The sequence below is a fragment of the Dipodomys ordii genome, unplaced genomic scaffold, assembly GCF_000151885.1.
Source record: "Dipodomys ordii isolate 6190 unplaced genomic scaffold, Dord_2.0 Scaffold132, whole genome shotgun sequence".
Taxonomy (NCBI): Eukaryota; Metazoa; Chordata; class Mammalia; order Rodentia; family Heteromyidae; genus Dipodomys; species Dipodomys ordii.
The window spans coordinates 3565481-3587671 of record NW_012267348.1 but is presented as its reverse complement, the minus strand read 5'-3'; the positions used below and the strand labels follow the sequence as shown (position 1 = coordinate 3587671).

At 47.0% G+C, this 22191-nt stretch overlaps 2 protein-coding genes across 6 annotated transcripts in view; one reads left to right on the top strand and one right to left on the bottom strand.

Annotated features, from left to right (window-relative positions):
- The window catches only part of Cacna1d (calcium channel, voltage-dependent, L type, alpha 1D subunit), a 506855-nt gene extending 503176 nt beyond the window's left edge, over nucleotides 1-3679 (top strand). For 3 of the 5 annotated variants that reach the window (XM_013030745.1, XM_013030747.1, XM_013030748.1), the window contains 2 exons: nucleotides 2574-2894; nucleotides 3384-3677. In XM_013030745.1, the coding sequence (XP_012886199.1) occupies nucleotides 2574-2894; nucleotides 3384-3677 (615 nt within the window). Of the gene's footprint in view, nucleotides 1-2573; nucleotides 2895-3383 lie in introns of all 5 variants that reach the window. The other 2 variants (XM_013030746.1, XM_013030744.1) reach the window with 1 other exon arrangement.
- Nucleotides 3680-9190: 5511 nt separating this feature from the next.
- Nucleotides 9191-22191, bottom strand: part of Chdh (choline dehydrogenase) — a 30112-nt gene continuing 17111 nt past the window's right edge. Inside the window, exons 2-8 of the mRNA XM_013030795.1 lie at nucleotides 15999-16762; nucleotides 15306-15457; nucleotides 13353-13482; nucleotides 12311-12445; nucleotides 11454-11596; nucleotides 10930-11032; nucleotides 9191-10316 (exon numbers count right to left, since the gene is read on the bottom strand). Of these exons, the coding sequence (XP_012886249.1) occupies nucleotides 9898-10316; nucleotides 10930-11032; nucleotides 11454-11596; nucleotides 12311-12445; nucleotides 13353-13482; nucleotides 15306-15457; nucleotides 15999-16710 (1794 nt within the window). The 5' untranslated portion in view covers nucleotides 16711-16762 and the 3' untranslated portion in view covers nucleotides 9191-9897. The remainder of the gene's footprint in view (nucleotides 10317-10929; nucleotides 11033-11453; nucleotides 11597-12310; nucleotides 12446-13352; nucleotides 13483-15305; nucleotides 15458-15998; nucleotides 16763-22191) is intronic.

Here is a 22191-nt window from a genome sequence, read left to right as displayed (position 1 = left end):
TTTGTTCTGGGAATGAGAAGAAGTTCCTCTGTCAACTGCTTACAGGCTCTGTGGATGGACCTTGTGGTGATTGGAATGAGTCAGAGGAGCCATCTGCCCACAAGGAGGGCAGCTGGGTGGGAGGCAGCCTGTGACCCAGAGTGCACTTACCAAGGGCTCTGTCTCAACAATAAGAATATGGTTCTTTTAGCCAGGCACTAGTGGCTCATGCCTGTAATCCTAGCTACTCAGGAGGATTAGATCTGAGGATCGAGGTTCAAAGCCAGCCCAAGCAGGAAGGTCGATGAGACTCTTATTTCCACTTATCCACCAGAAAACCAGAAGTGGCGCTGTAGCTCAAGTTGTAGAGCAGTTGCCTTGAGCTGAAGAGCTCAGGGACACTGCCCATGCACAGAGTCCAATCCCCACAACCCACCAACCAAACAAAAAGAATATGGTTCTTTTCTGGCAGGGGAGGGGGATGGGAGGGCAGAGATGGTAAGGCGAAACAAAGGAGGAGGCAACAATGCTTGATAAAATGTACTCATTACCTTGCCCATGTAATTGTAACCCCTGTGTAGGGTTTTTCACAATAAAAAACTTATTAATAAAAAATCTTTAAAAAATTTATTATCTTTAAGTACTTGTACAAAGGAGATGCCATTTAAAACAGTTTATGAGTACAGTGCATCTTGATCAGTGTCCCTTTTCAATATTCTCACCCATCCCTCCCAACCTGCCCCTTGTTTTTAATTTTGTAGGATAAACATTAAATTTTTTATTTTTTAAATTTCATTGTGCAGATGATGTGCAGAGGGGTTACCATTCATGACTCAGGTAGTGAGTAGATTTCCTTTTGTACAGTGTCACCCTTTCCCTCATTCTCTTCCAGTGTTTCTCCTCCCAATTTCCCATCCCCCAAAATTATACAGTTCATTTCCAACATAGTGTCTAGTGTTTCATTGATGAATTGCTTCACCCTTTGTCATATTGTACCTGTGCTTCCCCTTCTACTCCCCAACTCAGACAAACTTATATACAAGACAAGGGGTACAGCAATTTAAAATAAAAGCGTCAGAGGGAAAAGGAAAACAAAAAAGGAAAGAAGAAAAGAAAAAAGAACTGCAAACAGTATAATTCAAAACCCCTTCCATTTCTTAGAGTTTGTCTCAATAATCATCATTTATATGATTATTATTTTATATGATTATAGATGCACATCGCTATTGAGCCCTCCAATCCTCTCCTAAGGAAGTCCTCCTTTGGTCTCACTGTGTGACTGCTTAGATTGCAAAACGTTAAATTCTTACTGCATTCTCCCCACCCCGCTTCATTTGTCTGCCCCTCTCCTAGTGCCCCTACCCCACCCCTTTCAAGTGCCCATTTCCTGATGTTCATTTTGTTGAACTCTGCCTTTGCCTTTCTAAGGAATTGTACTATTTGTGTTCTCTCTTGAATCTACCATATTTCAGTTGATATATTAGGTGGTATGCAAGTGTATACAGATATATTAACTGATTCAGAAATGTTGTCTGTCTGTGTATGCTGGGTTGGGGTGCATGGTCAAGGAGAATGCCATGTATCAGCACACATCCAGTCAACTGGCAGAGCCAAGAGCCTGCAAGGTTCTAACCCTGTCATCTTAGAAACATAAATGACCATGTCAGATCTCCCTGCCAGTTTTTACTTTTCTGGAGAGAGAGAGGGCGGGGAGAGAGAGAGGGGAGAGAAGGGAGAGAGGGGAGAGAGAAAGTGTGTGTACAGGGTTTAAACTTATGTCCTCAAGCTCTTCACTCAGCTTTTGTACACATGGCTGGCATTCTATCACTTGAACCACACTTCCAGTCCTGACCTTTTCTGGTAATTGGACAGAAAAGTCTCACAGATTTGTCTGCCAGGGATGACTTTGAACCTCAGTTTTCAGATCTCAGCCTCCTGAGTGGCTAGAATAACAGGCTTGAATAATTGGCACCAATTCTACCTCTAAGTTTAATGTTGATTTGTACTTAGGTTGTGTGTCAACATGAAAGGAAGATAAACCTTTAGAAGGACCAGGCTAACAGAGGTTGTTGAGCTGTTGGCACAGACTTACCTCAGCATCCCTCTCTGCAAAGTGGGCATCCTGAGGTGCATCTGCCACCGTGGAAGTGTGGGAAGTAAGGCTCATGCCCAGTGCCTCTTGAATATAGGATATTCTGCACTAAAGTAAAAAGATTCAGCTGTTTTCCTGCATAAGCTAGAATCCTCATGTTTCCCCTGAACATACTTCCTTATTGAAATTTCTTATTGAATACCCTGGGTGGTGTGTTCATACACTAGCTTGCTTATTTTCCTGATCGTCCATCCTTCTGAAGCAGCTGCATGATTTAGCCAGTGAAAACTCCAAGCACACAGTTCTAGGAGATGCATTTTGGCTTTAGGGGAAAAGGAAACCTAGTCTGTTGGGAAACCAGCGCTGCCCTGCCAGCTCACTGAACAGCACTGTGAAGGCTGCTCCTGAACAGCAGCCACATGCAGTGATTGGTCTGTTTAAAGAGGCCTGAGGCCCAGACCTCTGAGGATCACATTCTGCCCATTCTCCCCTCTCTCCTTAGATCATGGCAGTTGCAGGCCTTGATTCCAGTAAAGCCCAGAAGTACTCACCAAGCCACTCAACCCGGTCATGGGTCACCCCTCCCGCAACCCCGCCATACCAGGACTGGACCCCGTGCTACACACCCTTGATTCAGGTGGATCGGTCAGAGTCACTGGACCAGGTCAATGGCAGCCTGCCGTCCCTGCACCGCAGCTCCTGGTACACAGATGAGCCAGACATCTCCTATCGGACTTTCACTCCAGCCAGCCTGACTGTCCCCAGCAGCTTCAGAAACAAAAACAGTGACAAGCAGAGGAGCGCAGACAGCTTGGTGGAGGCAGTGAGTATGGCTCTTGGCCACAGGAGGACGATGGGGGACCCATGGGCAGCATGGTGGAACAATGGAGGGCCAACCACACGCAGAGAAACATGATAGTGATGTGGGTGAGCCCTGGAGCCAGGCTGCCTTAGGTTGGTGCTTCTTCACAGCGGAAGTAGTCTTTAGGGTCCAAATGAAAACTGCCCACCACACTTAGTCTAAATCAATGAACTGTACTGCTATTCTGTGCTCAGTAGCTGGCATTACCTATGTGTGCCACAATTCGCTGGTGTTTTTCACTCCTGCTGGTCCGTGTGGAGCGTTTTGGTCCATGCCATTTTTCAGAGCTGAGGCCCTTTACAGTTAGTGTCATGTCTGAGGTCTAGTAGTACAGTGGGGCTGAGTCACATTGCTGTGAGTACTTAAGTCCACCCCGCCCCCTCCCCCTCCCCACCCCACCAGGCCCCAAGCCTTCTATTGTTAATGTCACTAATTCTTTTTCCTGTGCAGGTCCTGATATCAGAAGGCTTGGGACGCTACGCAAGGGACCCAAAATTTGTGTCAGCCACAAAACATGAAATCGCCGATGCCTGTGACCTAACCATCGATGAGATGGAGAGTGCTGCCAGCACGTTGCTCAATGGGAATGTGTGTCCTCGAGCCAACGGGGACGCGGGCCCTGGCGCACATCGGCAGGACTACGAACTCCAGGACTTTGGTCCCGGCTACAGTGATGAGGAGCCAGAGCCCAGGCAAGAAGAGGAGGACCTGGCAGATGAAATGATCTGCATCACCTCCTTGTAGCCTCACAGGAAGGGCTAGGGAAAAGTGCCTCGCGGTTAGGAAAAGTTTAGGCACTAGTTGGGAGGAAATACTCAATGAGCTTTCCGTACAAGGGTGATCATGCCTCCAGGAAGCCATAAACCTGGTAGGAATAGGCTTCCAGGATCCCAGCAGAGCACACGTGTGCTCAGGCCCAGCTGCAGGAGACAGCAGGCGCAGCCACCTCCAGAGGATGAGTGAGCAAGGGCAGCCCAGCCCTGCCTGAAGGTCCAGATGGACTTCTGAGGAGTCCACCTCCGTGTCTCCCTCCACCCAGGGCACCTGTCAGCACAGTGGGGAAGGTGAAAGGTGATGACGATGACCACACCTGTGTCATTACCTCAGCCATCAGTATAGCATATCAGACACTCACCAGGCCCAGCATATCTATTTTTAAATCCCTCCCCCTGAAACACTGCTTCCTGGTTCCCGTTAAGCTATTCTGAAATACAATGTGTATTGGAACCCAGCTACCAGTGGTCATCTCGAGGGGGGGAGCAGGAGCTGATAGATAAGGTTTTCTGTTATGTGATGCCAGTTTACACAAGAGAACATCACTTGGATGGTCAGTTCTGACTGTCATGCTAAGGGCAGCTGTAAACTGGAATAATAATGCACTCGCAACCAGGTAAACTTAAGATACGCTAGTTTGTTTAAAATATAGATTTACTGTACATGACTTGTAACATACTACACTTTGTATTTGTAAAGAGATGGTCTATATTTTGTAATTATCGTACCGTATTTGAACTGCAGCAATATCCCTGGGTCCTAACAATTGTAGTTTCCCACCCAAATCTAGAAATGATTGGTATTTTTACTTGGGCTATACAGAAGTAGAAGAAATAGAGCCAATTCTCACTTCTTTAGTGAAAATTCTCGGGAGGGGGGGAGGGGGTAAAATTTTGAGTTCAACAGAACTTAACACACACTACAGAAATTTTTCTAAAGTATTTTGAGTCACTATAAACCTATCTTTACATAAGATATATAAGATGACTATTTTCAGTCTTTTCATTGGACGAAAGTTCTATGATTTTTTTATATTGTACCTTCTTGTTCACTAAGGGTTGCAACTGTTCTGGGTTTGCTTTTACTTTAAAAGTTACAGAGTAGGTCCAGCTGCCTACTCTTTACCCCAAGCATCTTATTGGTCTGGTTTTCTCAGTTGTCACAGTCTGGTTTTCTCAGTTGTCCACACAGGCTGTTTCTGCATCTGTTGTGAAAATAATCATGTAGGTAAATGAAGCATGTTCGTGCTCATCCCCCAGGGACTGGCAGTGTTGCTTGTCCTAAGAACGAAATGATGTTGGGAGGGGGTGGAGGGAGCATCATGGTGACCCATAAAGTTAGAATGTCAGGGTCTGTTCACATCATTCTGTTGCCTTTTATGAAACGTTGCTGTGCTATGTGTCCCCTATGATAGCTGTTATATGCAATTGAATGAGGGCTGAAGTTTTTAGAAGAGCACAGTTACTCCAACTGTGTGCTTCCCATTTGGGGCTCATTAAGATGGTCAAGGTTTCCTTTTCTGCTATTAGAATCGTACTGATGTCATCAAGTTACCACACAGGGATTCCCTGCAATGAAAAAAGACAGGTAATGACTTGGGTTCAAATTTTTTTTTACTACATAGACAACCTGTCAGCTTTTTTTTTTTTGTAAATAATACTTTGTTATGAAGACCTCACAGACCTCTTCGTAAGACATTCTTACTCAGATCCAGGCAAAAATACTTCAAGGTTTGTAAATGACTATTTCCTGACATAAAGCCTTTTTTAAAAAAATTAAAACATTCTTCAGAATAAAAGTGTGTAATAATTTCCTTGTATTCAGGAGCTCTCCTCGCAGAGTTGGCTTTGCCAGGGAGAGCTTCCAGGGGGCAGGTGTTCTTGGGGCAGCTCTGTAATCAGGTAGCTTTTTTGTTCTCCAGCTTCTTCATGGTAACTTAACTCAGCTGCAGAGAGCACTGCTTCTCCTAAAGGGCTAATCCACCATCAACATTACCTTGGACTGTGTGGCTTAACATCATCAGGCCAAACCCACCAGCCCACACTGTGTTCTGGGATAGGCACTGAGCTTTTCTGAAGTCATTCCTGAATCACTGGTGGGTTTACAGGCTGTGCCACTTCTGGGTATCTGTCTACTTTAAGTCTAATTCAACTTCTCACCTTACATTAAATGTCTCTTTGTAAGAAAAATTTGGAGTTGTAGAGCATGATTTGTTCCCCTTGCTTTAGGAAGAGGTTTTAAAACTGAATTTCTCTACTGTTTTGCTTTTCCCTCCCTACCCCCCCAAATGATTGTATCCACAGAAATAGCATATTTGGTTTAATCTTGTTTATAATATACCTTGAGGTAGAAAGGACTACTATGAGTTAACTGCCAGTCAACAGTGAGAACCTCATTAGGAATCATTTCTGTTCAATGTGTGGCCAGTTTCCATTCAGATAGCTGGACCTTGCTTAGCCAGGGTCTCCTTTCCTGTTGCATTACAGAGTATGCTGCAGGCTGGGATGAGCAGGTCTCAAGGTTATGGTGGTCCTGCTCTTAAAAGAAGCCAGAGTGGTTTATTTTAAATAGTGTTCTTTTTCACAGTCTAAAGTGTCTTTGCCAATTGCATTTTTAATTTTTTTTTATTTTCTTGTAAGGATGCTGTACAGAGAGGTTGCAGTTACATCAGTAAGTTAATGAGTACATTTCTTGTGGCGAATTGTTACCCCCTCCTTTTTCTCCTACGATCCCTTCCTTCCCCTATCTCCCCCCACAACTGCATTTCTTTACCGTCTTTTCTTTTTAGGATGCGCAGCTTACTTGTAGAAACTGGTTCGCCACAAAGCTGATGCCACATGTACAGCCTCAACTCCCTCTCTGGCCCACCCAACTCTTAAACCGACTCCAGCCCTGCTGTTGTTTGTTGAAAGGTTATTTGGTCTCTCTCTTCTGGTACTGAGAAGGCAGGTGAAGTAGTCTGAAGACATCCTGGAGGGAACAGCCAGGGCCAATGTGCAGGGCATGTATTTTTTTCCTAATTTTTTAAAAGGTTAGAAAAAAAACAAAAACCTTTTTTTTTTTGGACAGTTGTGGGGCTTGAACTCTGAGCCTGGGCGCTGTCCCTCAGCTCTTCAGCTCAAGGCTAGTGCTCTACCAATTGAACCACAGTACTACTTCTGATTTTCTGAGTAGTTTATTGGAGATAAGAGTCTCATGGACTTTCGTGCCAGGCTGGCTTTGAACTGTGATCCTCAGATCTCAGCTTCCTGTGTAGCTAGGATTATAGGCATGAGCCACCAGCACCTGGCTGAAAACAAAACCTTTCTATTAGATCTGTCATATTGGTTTATCAGTGGAAATATGAAAAAACTTTTGGGCTACGGGGGTATTGTTTTGTTGGAGAGAAGACGTATTTGAATTTATGGAAATGATTCCAGGAGCTTCCCCCTGGATAGCACCTCCACCCCCTACTTCTAGGACTCACCCTTTCTGGCCTTGCTGGCGGTTACTCCCAGAGCCTCTCCATGGCCTGTCCTTCATTCTATCAGGCACAGCTGCTGCTGCTGCTGCAGTCAAGTAAACAGGTTTTTTCAATGCTGTGGGTTAAGTCAGGACTCTGGGCACATTTAGAACTTTCTGACCTTTTCAACCAGTTTTTGCAAAGCAGTTTTGTTTTGGGCAAGCTTTTGCCAAGGGGCCAAGCAGGTGAAGTCTACCTGATTCCCTATGAGACTAACGTGAGTGGATCCTGTTTGCACACTACTTTGTAGAGCGAATGAGCACTACAGCCGACAGTGCTCACCCCCTGGATGAAAAGCTCCCCACTCAGCAGTGGAACTTCCAGCTCGCCTGTGTGCATTTAGCATTGTGAGGGTCCTACGTTCATATCTGTCATTTAGCCTGCAGCTGGAAATGGGAGGAGCCATGCTGGCCATTCAGAAACCCCATTCAGACCACAGCAATTTTCTGCTGGACTTGAGTTCTTGACACATGACACTCGTTTCTTGTCTTCTGAAACATTTCCTTGTGTGGCTGTCTTTGATAAGGCAGAACAGGCCTCAGTACATGAAAATGGGAGACGGGCCTGGTTGCAAGTAGGCAGCATGGTGGGCAGGTTATTATTAAGTTGGTTTATCTTAAATTATACTGCTGGTCTGAATCAGCCATTGCCTCAGAGTCTGAGATACCGAGCACATAGAGATGGTGGAACTGTCACCTGCGCCATCTATATCCATCCACAGTCCTCTTACACATACCTCACCTTTTACTTCTTACCCCTTCCTGGACTCTGCACCCTCTGGAGGGAGGGTGGCATGTGGTCTTCAGAGCAGTGTGGCTGGGACCCAAGCCCTCCATTATTCCTGTACCACTATGGGTGTCTCCAAAACCTAGAGGATGGACAGCAGTGACCAGTTGCCATGGACCAGGTCGAGGACCTGCTCTAGAAGACTCTTGGCAGACCTACAATTTAGTTTTTTAACCATCTCTTGGAACAGGAAAAAAACAAGATACAGGTAAAACAAGATCTACCTAAAGTTTTTAAAGAAGTGTAATAGTTTCCTATTACACTTTATTAGTATGCTTATAAGCATAATAAAGTATTTCTGGAAGGTTTTCCTCAGAAATTTCCATTGTGGCCATGGAACCTCCAACATCTGCAAGTTTCCTCAACCTACCCCATCTTTGATGCCTAGAGTTCTTGGTGGTCTCCCCGCCTTGTTCTGGGTCCAGCACTGGGGATAGGTTTCCATGTGGCAATTTGTTTCAGTTCTCTGCTATAGATGGTGGGTTTGGACATCTTCAGAAAGCCCAACCCAAAATTCATTTTACTTTTAATCTCTTGTAAGAACAATTGTGATAAGGTGTGTCCATTTAAAAATAAGTTACTATATTACCAAACTCATAAGTTACCTATCAAAGAGCTTTCGTAAATGTTGTTTGTATGATTTCTCCCCCTGGAAACTCAAATCTTCATTGATATATTTTGCTGTCAGTTGTATTTTGCTGCTTTCCATCAGTACCAGTGCCATCCTGTCTGTTCCCATGGATGTCTAGAGAATAAACTAGCTCTGTCTACTGGGCTGCTTCCCAGGGCCTCTGGAAAAGGTCATGAGGGACTTGCTGCCCCCATGTGGAGAGGGGACCAGGTATGTGGGGTTGGCTCTTGGATTTGTGGGTTTTTTTGTTTGTTTTGCCAGTCTTGGGGCTTGAACTCGGCCTGGGCACTATCCTTGAGCCTCTCTGTGCTCAAGGTAAGTGTTCCGCCACAGCACTAGCCACAGCACCACTTCTGGCTTTTTCTGGTTATGTGGTACTGAGGAATTGAATCCAGGGCTTCATGCATACTAGGCAAGCACTCTACCACTAAGCCACATTTCTAGCTCTTTTTAAAAAATTTTATTGATTGATTGCTGGTCCTTTGGATTGAACTCAGGGATTAGGTGCTGTCCCTGAGCTTTTTTTTTTTTTTTTTTTCCGGCTGTGGGGCTTGAACTCTGGGCCTGGGCACTGTCTCTCAGCATTTCAGCTCAAGGCTAGCGCTCTACCACTTGAGCCACAGCGCCACTTCCGGATTTGGTGTTTTAAAATGGTTTAATCATGAAACCTTTGCTAGTGAGGCCCTCCTTGAACAGGTTCAGGAGGCTCCTCTTAGATACTCAAGTAAAACTAGAACCCTACAGTCCCCTGACAGAGCCCTTGTACCAGGCTCACTTAGAGAAAGTGAATGAAGAGACAGATGAGAGGAAAGCCCAGATTTCCTCCACCTGGGGCAATTGTGCAGCCCAAACCAAGCTTACTCTGGCATGGCTCTTGGCCTGACTAAATAAAGCTTGCCGCTTGAGAGGAGGATGCCGTTTCTGTGAGGAACCCAGTGTGGTCTCAAAGACCCATCTCAAGGGCTGGCTTTAGAAAATGTTCAAGGCAGCAGGACCCTGAAGGCCAGGTGGACATGGTCAAGGACATGGCCAGGGTTAACCCTCTTCTACTGAGCTCCCTTCCCCTTGCTGTCCCCTCAGGAGGTGCAGAGGAGGGGCTCACAGAGGAAACGCTGAGCAAAGTGCTGATCAGTACTGGTCTCATTTCCTAAAACATGATCCAGATAGTCCTGAGTTGATATTCCAGACAGTCTGAAGCAAAGGCATTTGGAGTAAAGGCTGTGCCGGGTAGTCCTCTTGGCTTCTCTAGTCATTGTCAGGCAGTAGCTGCCTTAGCGCTGGGTAGCTAAGGTCTTGGGCTTGTAGACAGGGACATCCTTGTCCCAGAGTACAGGCTGTCCCTTAATAATGTCAGCTGCTTTTTCTGCAATCATGATTGTGGGGGCGTTCAGGTTGCCACTGACAATGCTGGGCATGATAGAGGCATCGATGACCCTGAGGTTTTCTACTCCAAGAACCCTGGTCTGTGGATCTACCACGGCGGTGGGATCGGAAGGCTGACCCATCTTACACGTGCATGAGGGATGGTAGGCACTGTCAACTTTCGCCTGCACAAAGGCATCTATCTCTTTATCTGACTGGACGTGGCTGCCTGGCTGGATCTCTTCTCCCCGGAAGGGAGCCAGGGCTTCCTGCGCAAAAATTTCTCTGCTCAGCTTTATACAATGACGAAAGTCTTCAATATCGGTTTCTGTGGAGAAGAAGAGACAAGTGAGGCCCCCCTTCCTTTTATCAGGCTGGCCTACTAGAAGATTCACAGCATGGAGAGGCTCCACGAGTTGCTGGAGGCCAAAGTTCAGGGACATGGAAAACAGAACCACCATGTATTTGTCACCTGCCCATTGGTGGTTAGATGACAACAGAGCCTGTTGGCGAGGCCCAGGCTGAATGAAGTCAGGAGTCTGACTCCTCTGGAACACAAGGATAAGAACCAAAGCTCTGCCACCATGGGAAGGTGAGTGCTCCATTCAATCAGGGGCAAGACTTGCCCAACAAGAAGTTCTTTCGGCTCCCTGAAAAGAAGCAGGCCCAGAAATATGACTTGCTTCTCAACTAGATCATGCTGGACTAAGTACCGGGAGATGCTATGGGGCATGCACAGGCCTGGCACTGACACCTTCTATAGACATCTCTGAAAGCCAAGCCTCTCTCTGCTTTGCAAAGTAAGTTTCCAAGTTGTTTTTGATGACTCAAGTGTCCAAGGGTAGAGTATCATGTTAGGAAATAGAGCCTAAAGCCATTCCTTCATTCCGGTCCAAGGCCAGGTCCAGGCCCAGAGGAGATGTAGGTAGCCATGGAATTACCTGTGGACAAGTAGTTGGGTTGGATCACAGGGTGATCCTGGGGGTTTGTACTTCTCAACTTGAGCCAGCCCACACTCGTGGCCCGCATGGGACCCACATGTACCTAAGAGGATCCAGAGAGAAAACAATGTCATCCATAGTGACCTCTATTAACTCCAACTCTCTCCCTGGCTTTCCTATGCGGTTGGACTCTGCATCCCTTTTTGGGCAGATGCACTTTAGCATGTGCCTGTATTTTAGCCCATCTCCACAAGTGATTAAAAACCATGTCAATGAATGGCTCCTCCCACCAAGCTTTATACTCTATTGCCTAAACCTTTCAGGGTGGCAATCCAGCCCTGTACATTTGCTTAGGTAGGACCTAACTCAGCAGTGACACATAGACTGACTTGCCAGGTTCTCCTTCCTCCCCTCTCAGACACTGAGCCACTGGAGGGCAGGAGACTGAAGGCCTTGCTACAGTGGGGAAGACACCAACACAAGGACAGAAAAGGCAGTATCCACAGCAGAGGCCTCTCGCTTACCTGATAAGCCTCCTGCTGGGTAGGGACCCGCCCATGGTCAATCACTTGGGATGGCAGGAAATGAAACTGGATGTCTGGATGGGGAACCCCAGGCCGGCTTCGAATGAACCCACCTGTTTCCAGATGGTTTGTGGCTCCTTCTCCTGAAGATCAGAAGAGGACAAGCAGAAGAGGCAGTCAGGGCATGGCAGGTAGGCTGGCTACTTCTGGTGTCCATCCTTAACCTTAGGCAGCCCCTTTCGTCTTTCTGGCCTTGATTCTAAGACCTAGCACCCAGCCCTGTCCATGGCTGTCCTCTTTTCCCCCTAGTGGTCTCCACTTAAGTGCTATAGCTTTAAACATCACCCATGTGCCAAATGGGGAGCATCAGCTCTGCCAGCTCTATGTTCCTATTGGCCATCCCACCGCTGAGCTCAAGGGGCAATAGTGTGAGCACCTTGAAATTTTTGCTCCTAGTGAATGAGGAAGTCTTCAAGGAATGGTCCCCTGGCAGAGGCAGAGCTGGCACTCACATGCTGAAGACCAGGTGCTGATTCTTCAGCTAGCACCAATGTAGCCTCTGGGTCTCTTCTCCTGGCTCATGGACCAGCCTAAGGCCATCCCCTATCTACTTAGGGGAAGCACAGTACTCAACTCCTGTGGTAACACAGCTAACCCCTTGACGTGCTACTGCTTCCAGTCTTCACACCAGCCTATCAGGTGGGACCTTCGTGTCCTTACTTTGTGGATGGTAAGACGGCTTAGGGTTCAGCTTTGCACCCAGCTACCTGAGGCCAAAGCCATTGCTCAGTTCCTCAGCAAGAAGACCACAATGCCCACAGATCATTTCCTCCAAGATCCCAGAGGCGCATGCCTACCTGTGAACCTCCACAACCACTCCAGACCGATGCGGACCTTCCGCAGGAGCTTCTGAGATGAGTGCAGGGTGATGGGGCGGGTGCATGCCTGCTGGACGTATATCTCCAGATGGTCTTGCAGGTTTTGGCCAACTCCTGACATGAGAGAGAGTTGTCAGGAAAAAATGCTCCCCTCCCCAGGGAAGGTGCCACAGCTCCACTTCCTTAGCTGGCTTCTTAATGCCCCTCGACCACTCACCTGCTAAGCCACTTCCTGCTTATTTTTTTGGGTCTCAGCTTAAAAGTTACCCCCATTCCTGCACTTGTAGTCAGGTCTGGTCTTCCTTCAAATGCTGCCAAAGCCATCCACCTCTGTCACACCTTCTAGAACCGCCACCCAGGTGCCCTTGGCCAGATCCATTCAGTAGTTCCCTCCAGAAGGCAGTCTATGCCCACAGTAGACATCACTTGGTGAATGGCCACTGCATGATTGTTGGCCAATCAGGTGAACAGTAGTCCTGCCCCTCTTCGGGGGACCTTCAGAAGAAGGAAGCCACCCCGGCATGTTGTGCAAACCCTGTGAAATCTCATCCATGCTCAGGGGCACGCTTGGCAGGTCACAGTCACACACCCGCACTTCCACAGGCACTCATGGTAAAGCCAACATAGGACAGCCAGCCCTCTGAGCACAGAAGAGTAAGACAGAGCCTCCAGGGCACCATAGTTTATGAAATGAAGTTCAGATCTTCACAAGGAGAGCAGGCTTTGGAGCCCTGAGTTGGCCTCATTCATGCTTGGGGTAGCTGGAAAGTTCTGGTCACAGAGATGCCTTGGTGATGAGTCTAGTCCTGCTCCTGCTATGGGATGCTTTCCTCCACTTGGGTGAGGCTGCCAGGCAGCCTGGAGTCTAGGGTAAGTGTCTACTTAAGTCAGAGGACCCTTGGGCTCACGGGAAGGATGACAGTTCCAAGGAACTGCTTCTTGTCCCTTCATGATAATTCAACGAGCCATTGTTTCTACACAGCATTGAAACTAATAAGGTCACAGTGAGGGAGGGACTCACCGGGCAGGTGGCACACCACAGGGATGCCCAGTTTCTTGAGGTCATCTCCATTCCCAACTCCTGAGAGCATTAGCAGCTGTGGAGAGTTGATGGCACCCCCACTCAGAATCACTTCCTTGCTGGCATAAGCCTGAAAGACAGGGTGTGCTGCTCACACTTCCTGAAGGGCCAGTTCTGCTTAACTCATGGACCAGCACTCAACTCCAGCCATCACCATGAGAACATGGCCTTGGGATGCTGTACCCACATGGTAGGCCAGGAACACTGCTACCACCATTGAGAGCCTGCTCACAGGCTCAAGAGAAAGATAGATAAATCCTGCTAGGCTGCTATCTGAAAGCAACCTGCATATGCAATCCTGGTGTGTGAAAATCAGGTGTGGCCCAAGATCCAGACAGTAATGGGGAGACGGCTATACATTCAGTGCAGTCCTCATCAAAAGTTCAATGACAAAGACAGACAAAATCCTAAAATTCCCTGAATAGCCAAAGAAATCCTGAGCAAAAAGAGCAATGCTTTCAGATTATACTATGGATCCATAGTAACAAAAACAGACTGGTAACACCACAAAAACCAATGTGTGGCCCAATAGAACAGAATTAGAAGACCTAGAAATAAACCCCTGGTATCTTTGCCACCTGGCAAAGATACCAGACACATACTGGAGAAAAAAAAATGGTGCTGGGAAAGCTGGATATTCACATGTAGAAGACTGAAAAACTAGATCCCCTATCTCTCACCCTACAAAAAAAAAATTACTGGAGAAAAACACTGGAAGATATAGGTATAGGTAATGACTTTCTGAATAGGACTCAATAGCTTAGAAAATAATAATGAAAATTGGCAAATTGAGTTGCATCAAACTAAAAAGCTCTGGTACAGCAAAAGAGCCAGTCACTAAAGTGAAGAGACAATCAATAGGATATGAGAAACTCTTTGCCAGCTATTCATCCAATAGAAGATTAACATCCAGAATATATAAAGAACTCAAACTATTAAATACTAAAGAACAAATAATCCACTCAATAAATGGGTAAATTACTGAACAAACAGTTCTCAAATTAAGTATAAATAGCCAATAAAGACATGAAAAAATGTTTACCATCTTTAGTCATAAAGGAAATGCAAATAAAAACCACACTGATTGCAGCTCACCCCAGATAACTAGAATGGCTATCATCATCTAACCAAAGAACAGCAAATGCTCTTGAGGATGAAGGATAAAATGGTGGGAATATAACTTTCCACAATGGAAATCAGTATGGAAGTTCTTCAAAAAACTAAAAACCAGCCTAGGCAGGAAAGTTCCTAAGAATCAACCCCCCCCACACCCACAAGTCAGCGGTGGAGTTGTGGCTCAAGTGGTAGAGCACCAGCCTTGTGAGAAAAGCTAAGGAAGGGTGCCCAGGCCCTGAATTCAAGCCCTTAGTATTGGAACGAACACACGAACACACACACAATGTGCTAATAAAAAATGAGTAGGAAAAAAGAGGAAAGGCAGTTCTCAAAAAAGAACAATGATGTCAGACACTCAAGAGGCTTAAAAGAAGCTGAGCTGCATCTACTCACGGGAGTGCAAAGCTACCTCTGGTGGGCTACTGGGCAGAGAAAAGAACCATACAGAATGCCAATGATCAAGGGTTTTAAAAACTCCAGGGTAAACTGATCGCCCGGCAGGTCAATACCCTCAACTGTGTAGAAGGTACTGGGGGGCTGCCCTGCCCTGAGAGTGGTAAGAGAGGTTCATGGGGCACTCACTCCAGGATGCCGTGGGGTCTTGGTAGGTGGCAGGACTGGAAGATTCCTTCACTTTCTCCAGGGACAATTCACTTGCCACTGCGGCTGCTCACTCAGCACAGCTTACAGCTGGGGAGGAGGACCCGACCTCAGGGGTCACTGTCTACCCTGACTGCCCTCTGAACTGCTGCCTGGCCCCTGCTGGAGTTCACTCACCCTGTGGCTCTGGCCGTTCTTGAAGTACTCCACGCCCACTGCCCGGGTGCCCTCAAACAGCACCCTGCTCACCAGAGTGTGGACCTCAGCTCTGAGGTTGGGGCGGCTCAGTGCCGGGTGCAGGTAGGCACAGGCGGCGCTCCAGCGCTTGCCTGCAGGATAGAACAAGAACAGGTGTTAGCTCTGGCCTTTGCCAGGCCTTTCCCTGCTCCTAGACAGGAGAAGGGAACTAGAGAAAGAGCAAATTGGCCCTGCCTCTAGCTGCAAGGCCTGCCTTCATGGAAAGAGTGAAACCGAAAGACCCTGCCTTCCAGAAGCCCTCTTCTACCCAGCTCCCCAGGTGGCAAACCACCCTCTACCCTGACAGGATGACAACACTGGGAGCAGACAGAAGGAGCGAGAACCCTAAGGAGACGGCCGGGCCCTGGTCGGACCTGCCCTGCTGCAAACACGGTCCTGCCCGGCGCTCTGGGCCTATAAAGGACAGTCATGACCAACGTGCGTGCAGGAGCCAGGGTGATGGGCATGGAGGGCCCCGGGCTCCTGGCTACCCGCTCTTCCCAACTGCAGGTTTCTAGAGGACTCTTTGTTCTCCATAGCCCATAGCAACAGGGCCCAGGGAGGCTGCACCCAGGGTGCCACTGGCGTCTAGGGGTGGTGCTGGGTCGCTGTTGGGGGGGAAGAGGGTGCTACCTTCGTGAACGGTCATGTCCATCCAGCCGAAGCCCTCCTGCTGGAAGCCGTTCATGTCGTCGGTGAAGGGGTAGCCGGCCTGCTGGGTGGCCTGCAGGAAGGCCTGGTGCAGCGGGTGCCGGGTGCTGGCCCGGGACACGCGCAGCGGGCCCTGGCCGCCGCGGTACTGGCTGGCCCCCAGCTCGTGACCCTGCGCCTTGCGGAAGTAGGGCAGGCAGTGCGCGTAGTCCCAGCCCTCGGCGCCCTGCTGCTGCCAGCGCTCGTAGTCCTCGGCGTGGCCGCGGACGTAGACCATGGCGTTGAGCGACGAGGAGCCCCCCCAGACCCGGCCCCGCGGCCAGTACAGCACGCGGCCGCCCAGGCCCGGCTGCGCCTCGGTGTGGTAGTACCAGTTGTACCGGTCGTCGCACAGGTTGGACACGAGCGCCGCGGGCATGTGGATCTTCCACAGCAGCCGCTTGCTGCCCGCCAGCACGTCCTTGGGCCCGGCCTCCAGCAGCAGCAAGCTGTGGTCCGGGTCCTCCGTGAGCCGGCTGGCCAGCACGCAGCCCGCCGAGCCCGCACCCACCACCACGTAGCTGAACTCGGCCCGGGCGCCCGCACTGGCCACTGCCCGGCTACCTGCAGGCGCGCGCAGCCCCAGCCCTGTCCAGGCCGGGGCTCCACGCGGGCCGGGGCACACTCGCCTCCAGCCTCTAGGGACGTGCCACATGCTTCCTGCCCAAGCCTTCCTCTCCACCCAGGGCGAAGATGGCTAGCGTTGCCTGGAACAGGAAAAAAAAGGGAGAAGGGCACTTTAAGAATCAGCTCATCCACATGCCTAACGCAGACCACCAAGGGCCCACCCAGCCCAGATGGGGCAGCCAGGCCCCAGTCACTGCCCTAGGGAAGTAAAGGAAGGGCTGGATTTTCAGGACTGTGTTATCAGAGCCAGCACTCTTCCTGGGCTAGTGTTGGCCAGGAGGAGGTGTTCCCAGAAGGGAATCTGCATGACCCCAGTGGGGCTGGAAGTTTAGCTGTGAAAAGCCGGGAAGAGGGTGGGAGAAGGGGAGGGAGAAGGGGGTGAAGAGGAGGGGAGGGAAGGCAGGGAAGGTTTTCCAGATAAAGACAATAGGGTATTTGCTCTGCAGTGGAGTATTTACACCTGACTCTCAAATCATATGGTCTAAAGGAGTTAGGGTGAGGGGCCTAGACTGTGGAGCTCATTGCATTTGACCTGAGGGATCTCTGAATGCACCAGAGAGGATCTTAGACAGGGGACAGCGACAGAGCCACACTTCAAAGATCACTCTGTAGAGTGGTGAAGTTGGGAAATACTAATGGCGCTTTTTTTGTAAAGATACTGTACAGAGGGGTTACAGTTACATGAGCAAGGTAATGGTACATTTCCTATCCAGCATTGTTACCCCCTCCTTTGTTTTTCCCTACTATCCCTTCCCTCCCCACCTCCCCAACTCCTCCCCACCCCCCACCAAAGTTGTAAAGTCAGTGTCTAGTATGTCTCATTGTTACAATGAGTCAACCTGTATCCTTGTTTTTATTGGGTCTTCCAACAGTGTTCAAATCAATCTCACAGTGCTACAGGGTGAATGCTATCAAAATCTTCATTGAAGGTGCAGTGGGACAGATCAGGGAAAATGAGGCATGAAAACAACAGCCAGGAATTCAGAGACAAACATTGGAATAGTAGGCCAGGCAAGGTACTTTATACCTGTAATCCTAGCTATTGGGAAGTCAGAGATAGAGAGGTTTGAGGCCAGCCCAGGCAAAAAGTTTACAAGATCCCATCTCAACTAACAGCTAAGCATGGTGGTGGCACACCTGTCATCCTAGCTATGCAAGAAGTGAAAATAAAAAGATACTGATCCAGACCAGCCTGGCATAAATGTAAGACCTTATTTGAAAAGGCAAAAGGGCTGAAGGTATGACTGAAGTGATAGAGTACCTATCTAACAAGCACGAGACCCTGAGATCAACCCCTACTACCACTAAAAAAAACAAAACAAACAAACAACACTATCCGTAAAAAGCTTGACTAAAAGCATTTGTGCAGCCTGGCATCGACGGCTCATGCCTGTAATCCTAGCTACTCAGGAGGCTGAGATCTGAGTATCACAGTTCAAAGGCAGCCCAGGCAGGAAAGTCTGTGAGACTCTAATAAACCACCAGAAAACTGTAAGTGGCACTGTGGCTCAAGTGGTAGAGCACTAGCCTTGAGCTGAAGATCTGTGGGACAGTGTTCAGGCCCAGAGTTCAAACCCATTACCAACAACAACAACAAAAAGCATTTGTGCACTACTTTCTTTGCTTTAAGCTTCAGTCCCTCACTAAGCTATGATAAATAATTTTTAAAAAAGAAAAAGAGGCAAAAAGGTAGTTCCTTCTGACCTTGTCCACTTGCCCAAATAATTAACATACTTTGGAAACTGGGCAAGAATGTGTGTGGGGGGGTGTGAGAGAGAGAGAGAGAGAGACACGAGAGAGATAGAGAGAGACAGAGAGAGACAGAGAGAGCACATGCACACAGGGGCTTTAACCCTGAACTTTTTTTGCTCAACGCTAGCACTCTACCACTTGAGCCACAGTGCCACTTCCTTTTCTGAGTAGTTTATTGAAGATAAAGCCGGGCCCCGGTGGCTCAAGCCTGTAATCCTAGCTACTCAGGAGGCTGAGATCTGAGGAACACGGTTCAAAGCTAGTCCAGGCAGGAAGTCTGTAAAACTCTTATCTCCAATAAACCACTAGAACACTGGAAGTGGCACTGTGGCTCAAGTGGTAGAGCACTTACCTTGAGCTGAACAGCTGAGGGATAATGCCCAGGCCTAGATTTCAAGCCCCAAAACTGCGAAGAAGAAGAAGAAGAAAGAAGAAAGAAGAAGAAGAAGAAGAAGAAGAAGAAGAAGAAGAAGAAGAAGAAGAAGAAGAAGAAGAAGAAGAAGAAGAAAGAAGAAGAGGGAGGAAGAAGAGGAGGAGGAGGAGGAGGAAGAAAAAGATCTCACAGACTTTTCTGCCTGGGCTGGCTTTGAACCACAATTCTTAGATCTCAGCCTCCTGAGTAGCTAGGATTATAGGCATGAGTCACTAGCACCTGGCTTCAAGAATATCTTAATAAAAGATACTTAACCTAAAGTGGCAAAATGACTCCTTTGATCACAAATGTGTTTGCGAAGAAAAAGACTAGTTTCAAGGATAGACACCTGTCTTTAAATGACTAGCTGGTAAAACCCATCCTTTCAGCCAGGTGCCAAGGGCTCACACCTGTAATGCTAGCTATTCAGGAGGCTGAGATCTGAGGATCGTGGTTCAAAGCCAGCCTGGACAAGAAGTCTGAATATATGGAGAGTTTGTGGAATATTATGGACTCAATATTATCAGATGGCAGTTCTTTGCAACTTAACAAATTCAATACAATCCAAATAAAAACCACAGCAAGCGATCTTATGGGCCATCTATAAATTGGTCCAATATTAATATACAGGGGCAAAAGACCCAATAGCAAATACAATACTCAAAGAGAAAAAAATAGGTAAATAGACTGAGACTACCAGAATTTAAAACTTACTATGAAGCTCCAGTAAGATAGTTTAGTATTGGTAGACAAACAGACAGATACAGTAATATAACAGAATAGAAAGCCCAGAAATAATAAACATACAAAAACATAGTCAATGATTGTTGACCAATGAGTAAAGGCAACACAATGTAGCAAAAATAGTCAACAAAAGGTGCTATAACCACTACACACACACACACACACACACACACACACCCAGAAACAGACACTGTACTCTTCACAAAAATTCAAAATAGACTACAAACTTAAATGTGAAACACAAACCTATAAAACTCTCAGAAGCCAGGCGCCGGTGGCTCACACCTGTAATCCTAGCTACTCAGGAGGCTGAGATCTGAGGATCACAGTTCAAAACCAGCCCGGGCAGGAAAGTCTATGAAACTCTTATCTCCAATAAACCACCAGAAAATCAGAGTGGGCTGTGGCTCAAGTGGTAGAGCACTAGCCTTGAGCTGAAAACCTGAGGGACAGAGCCCAGGCCCAGAGTTCAAGCCCATGACCGACCAAAAAACCTCTCAGAACACAGGCAAGAATATCTCAATATCGTTGGGTTAGACAATGACAGTTTAGCTAAGACCATGAAGATACAGTCTACAGAAGAAAAACTTGTAGACTTCCTTAAAATACTTAAGCCAAGCTGGTAGCTGTAATCTTATCTACTGAGGCTGAGATCTTATCTCAGTTCAAAGCCACCCCAGGTTAGAAAGTCTGTGAAATCCTCTAATTAAGCTCGTGCACACACACACATGCACGCACACGCACGCACGCACACACACACACACACACACACACACACACATGCGTGCCAGAAGTGGTTGTGGTTCCAGGCTACATACTAGCCTGGAACAAAACAACAAAACAATTCAGAGACAGGGACCAAGCACTGAGTTCAAGCCCCAGAACTGGCATAAACAAATACATAGATAAATAAATAAATACTTTTTAAAAACTAAGCCACTGCTTGGAATTAAATATTTGCAGAAGACATATGTGATAAAACAGTTATCCAAAATATACAGATATACTCTTAAATCACAGTGACAGACAGCTCACTTTAAAAGACTATAATAGACACCTCACCAAAGAAGATACACAAACAGAATATAAATATGAACAGAAGCTCTACAAGAAGTCATCAGGGAAATGCAAATGTAGAAAACAATGAAGTAGCACCATACACACATTAGAATTCCAAACTCCCAAACACTGATCGCACCAAATGCTGGCAAAGATGTGCAGTTAAAAAGCATTCTCATTCATTCAGGGAATGTAAAATTCAGTTTGGTGGTTTCTTTCTAATGTAAACATATGGTGTAGCAATTGTGCTCCTCAGTATCAAAGGAGTTGAAAACTTATATAATGAGGCAAAAGTCTCAAGATAGCCAACACACAACATTCAAAGAGGAAAATTAGGTTAACACTCTGACACTACCAGAATTGAAAACTTGCTATGAAGCTCCAGTAACGAAGACAGTTTGGTATTGCTGTAAAGCTACTGCATATGGAGATTTATCACGGCTTGATTAATAATTGTCAACCATTAGAAGCAACCAAGATGTCCTTCAGTAGATGAATAAACTGTAGTATGTTCAATCAATGGAATATGATTCAGCAATACAAACAAATGAGCTATGAAAGGACATGAAGGAAATATAAATACACGTTAATAAAAACAAGAAGGCAACTTAACATGATTGAGCAAAGGAAGATCCAAGTATTCCTGAAATTTTTATGATTGCTAGGGTGTAGGCTACGCCTACACGTAGACTTACCTTCGTGGTTTGAACTGCCCTGCTGGTACACAGGGCAGGAATGCTAGGGCTTTTTAAATTGACTTCTCCAGTCATATTATGAAATATAATGATAGGTACAAGTCATTATATATTTGTACAAACAAATAATGTACACCACCAAGAGGAAACCAATGTAAGGTATGGGATCTAAGCAATGATGCTGTGTCAATGGAGCGTCATCATTTGTGACTTATGTGCCACTCAAGTGAGGGATGTTAATAGTGGAGGAGGTTTGTGGGACACAGCTACATGAAAAAGTCTCTGATCTTCCTCTCAATTTTGTTCAGAAACTAAAATTGATCTTAAAAATTTGAATCTTGTTGGGGAGGTGGGGAGAGAAGGGATGATAGGGGGGGAAAAAGGAGGGGGTAACAATGCTCAATAGGAAATGTACTCATTACCTTACTCATGTAACTGTAACCCCTCTGTACAGTATCTTTACAGTAAAAAAAATTTTTTTTAAAAAGATGGGGCTGGGAAGGTGAGTCAGTGGTAGAGCGCTTGCCTTGCAAGCATGAGGCCCTGGGTTCCATTCCTCAGCACCACATAAGCAGAAAAAAGCCAGGAGTGGTGCTGTGGCTCAAGTGGTAGAGCACTGGCCTTGAACTGAAGAGCTGAGGGACATCGCCCAGGCCCAGAGTTCAGGCCCCACGACCAGACCCCCCAAAAAAAATTTAAAAAAAAGAATCAAATGCCCCCCCAAATGACTCTTAGTGGGGCACTGGTGGCTCACACTTGTAACCAGGAGGCTGAGATCTGAGGCTGAGGCTTTCAGTTAGTAAAGTCTGTGAGACTTATCTCCAATTAACTACAAAAAAAAAAAAAA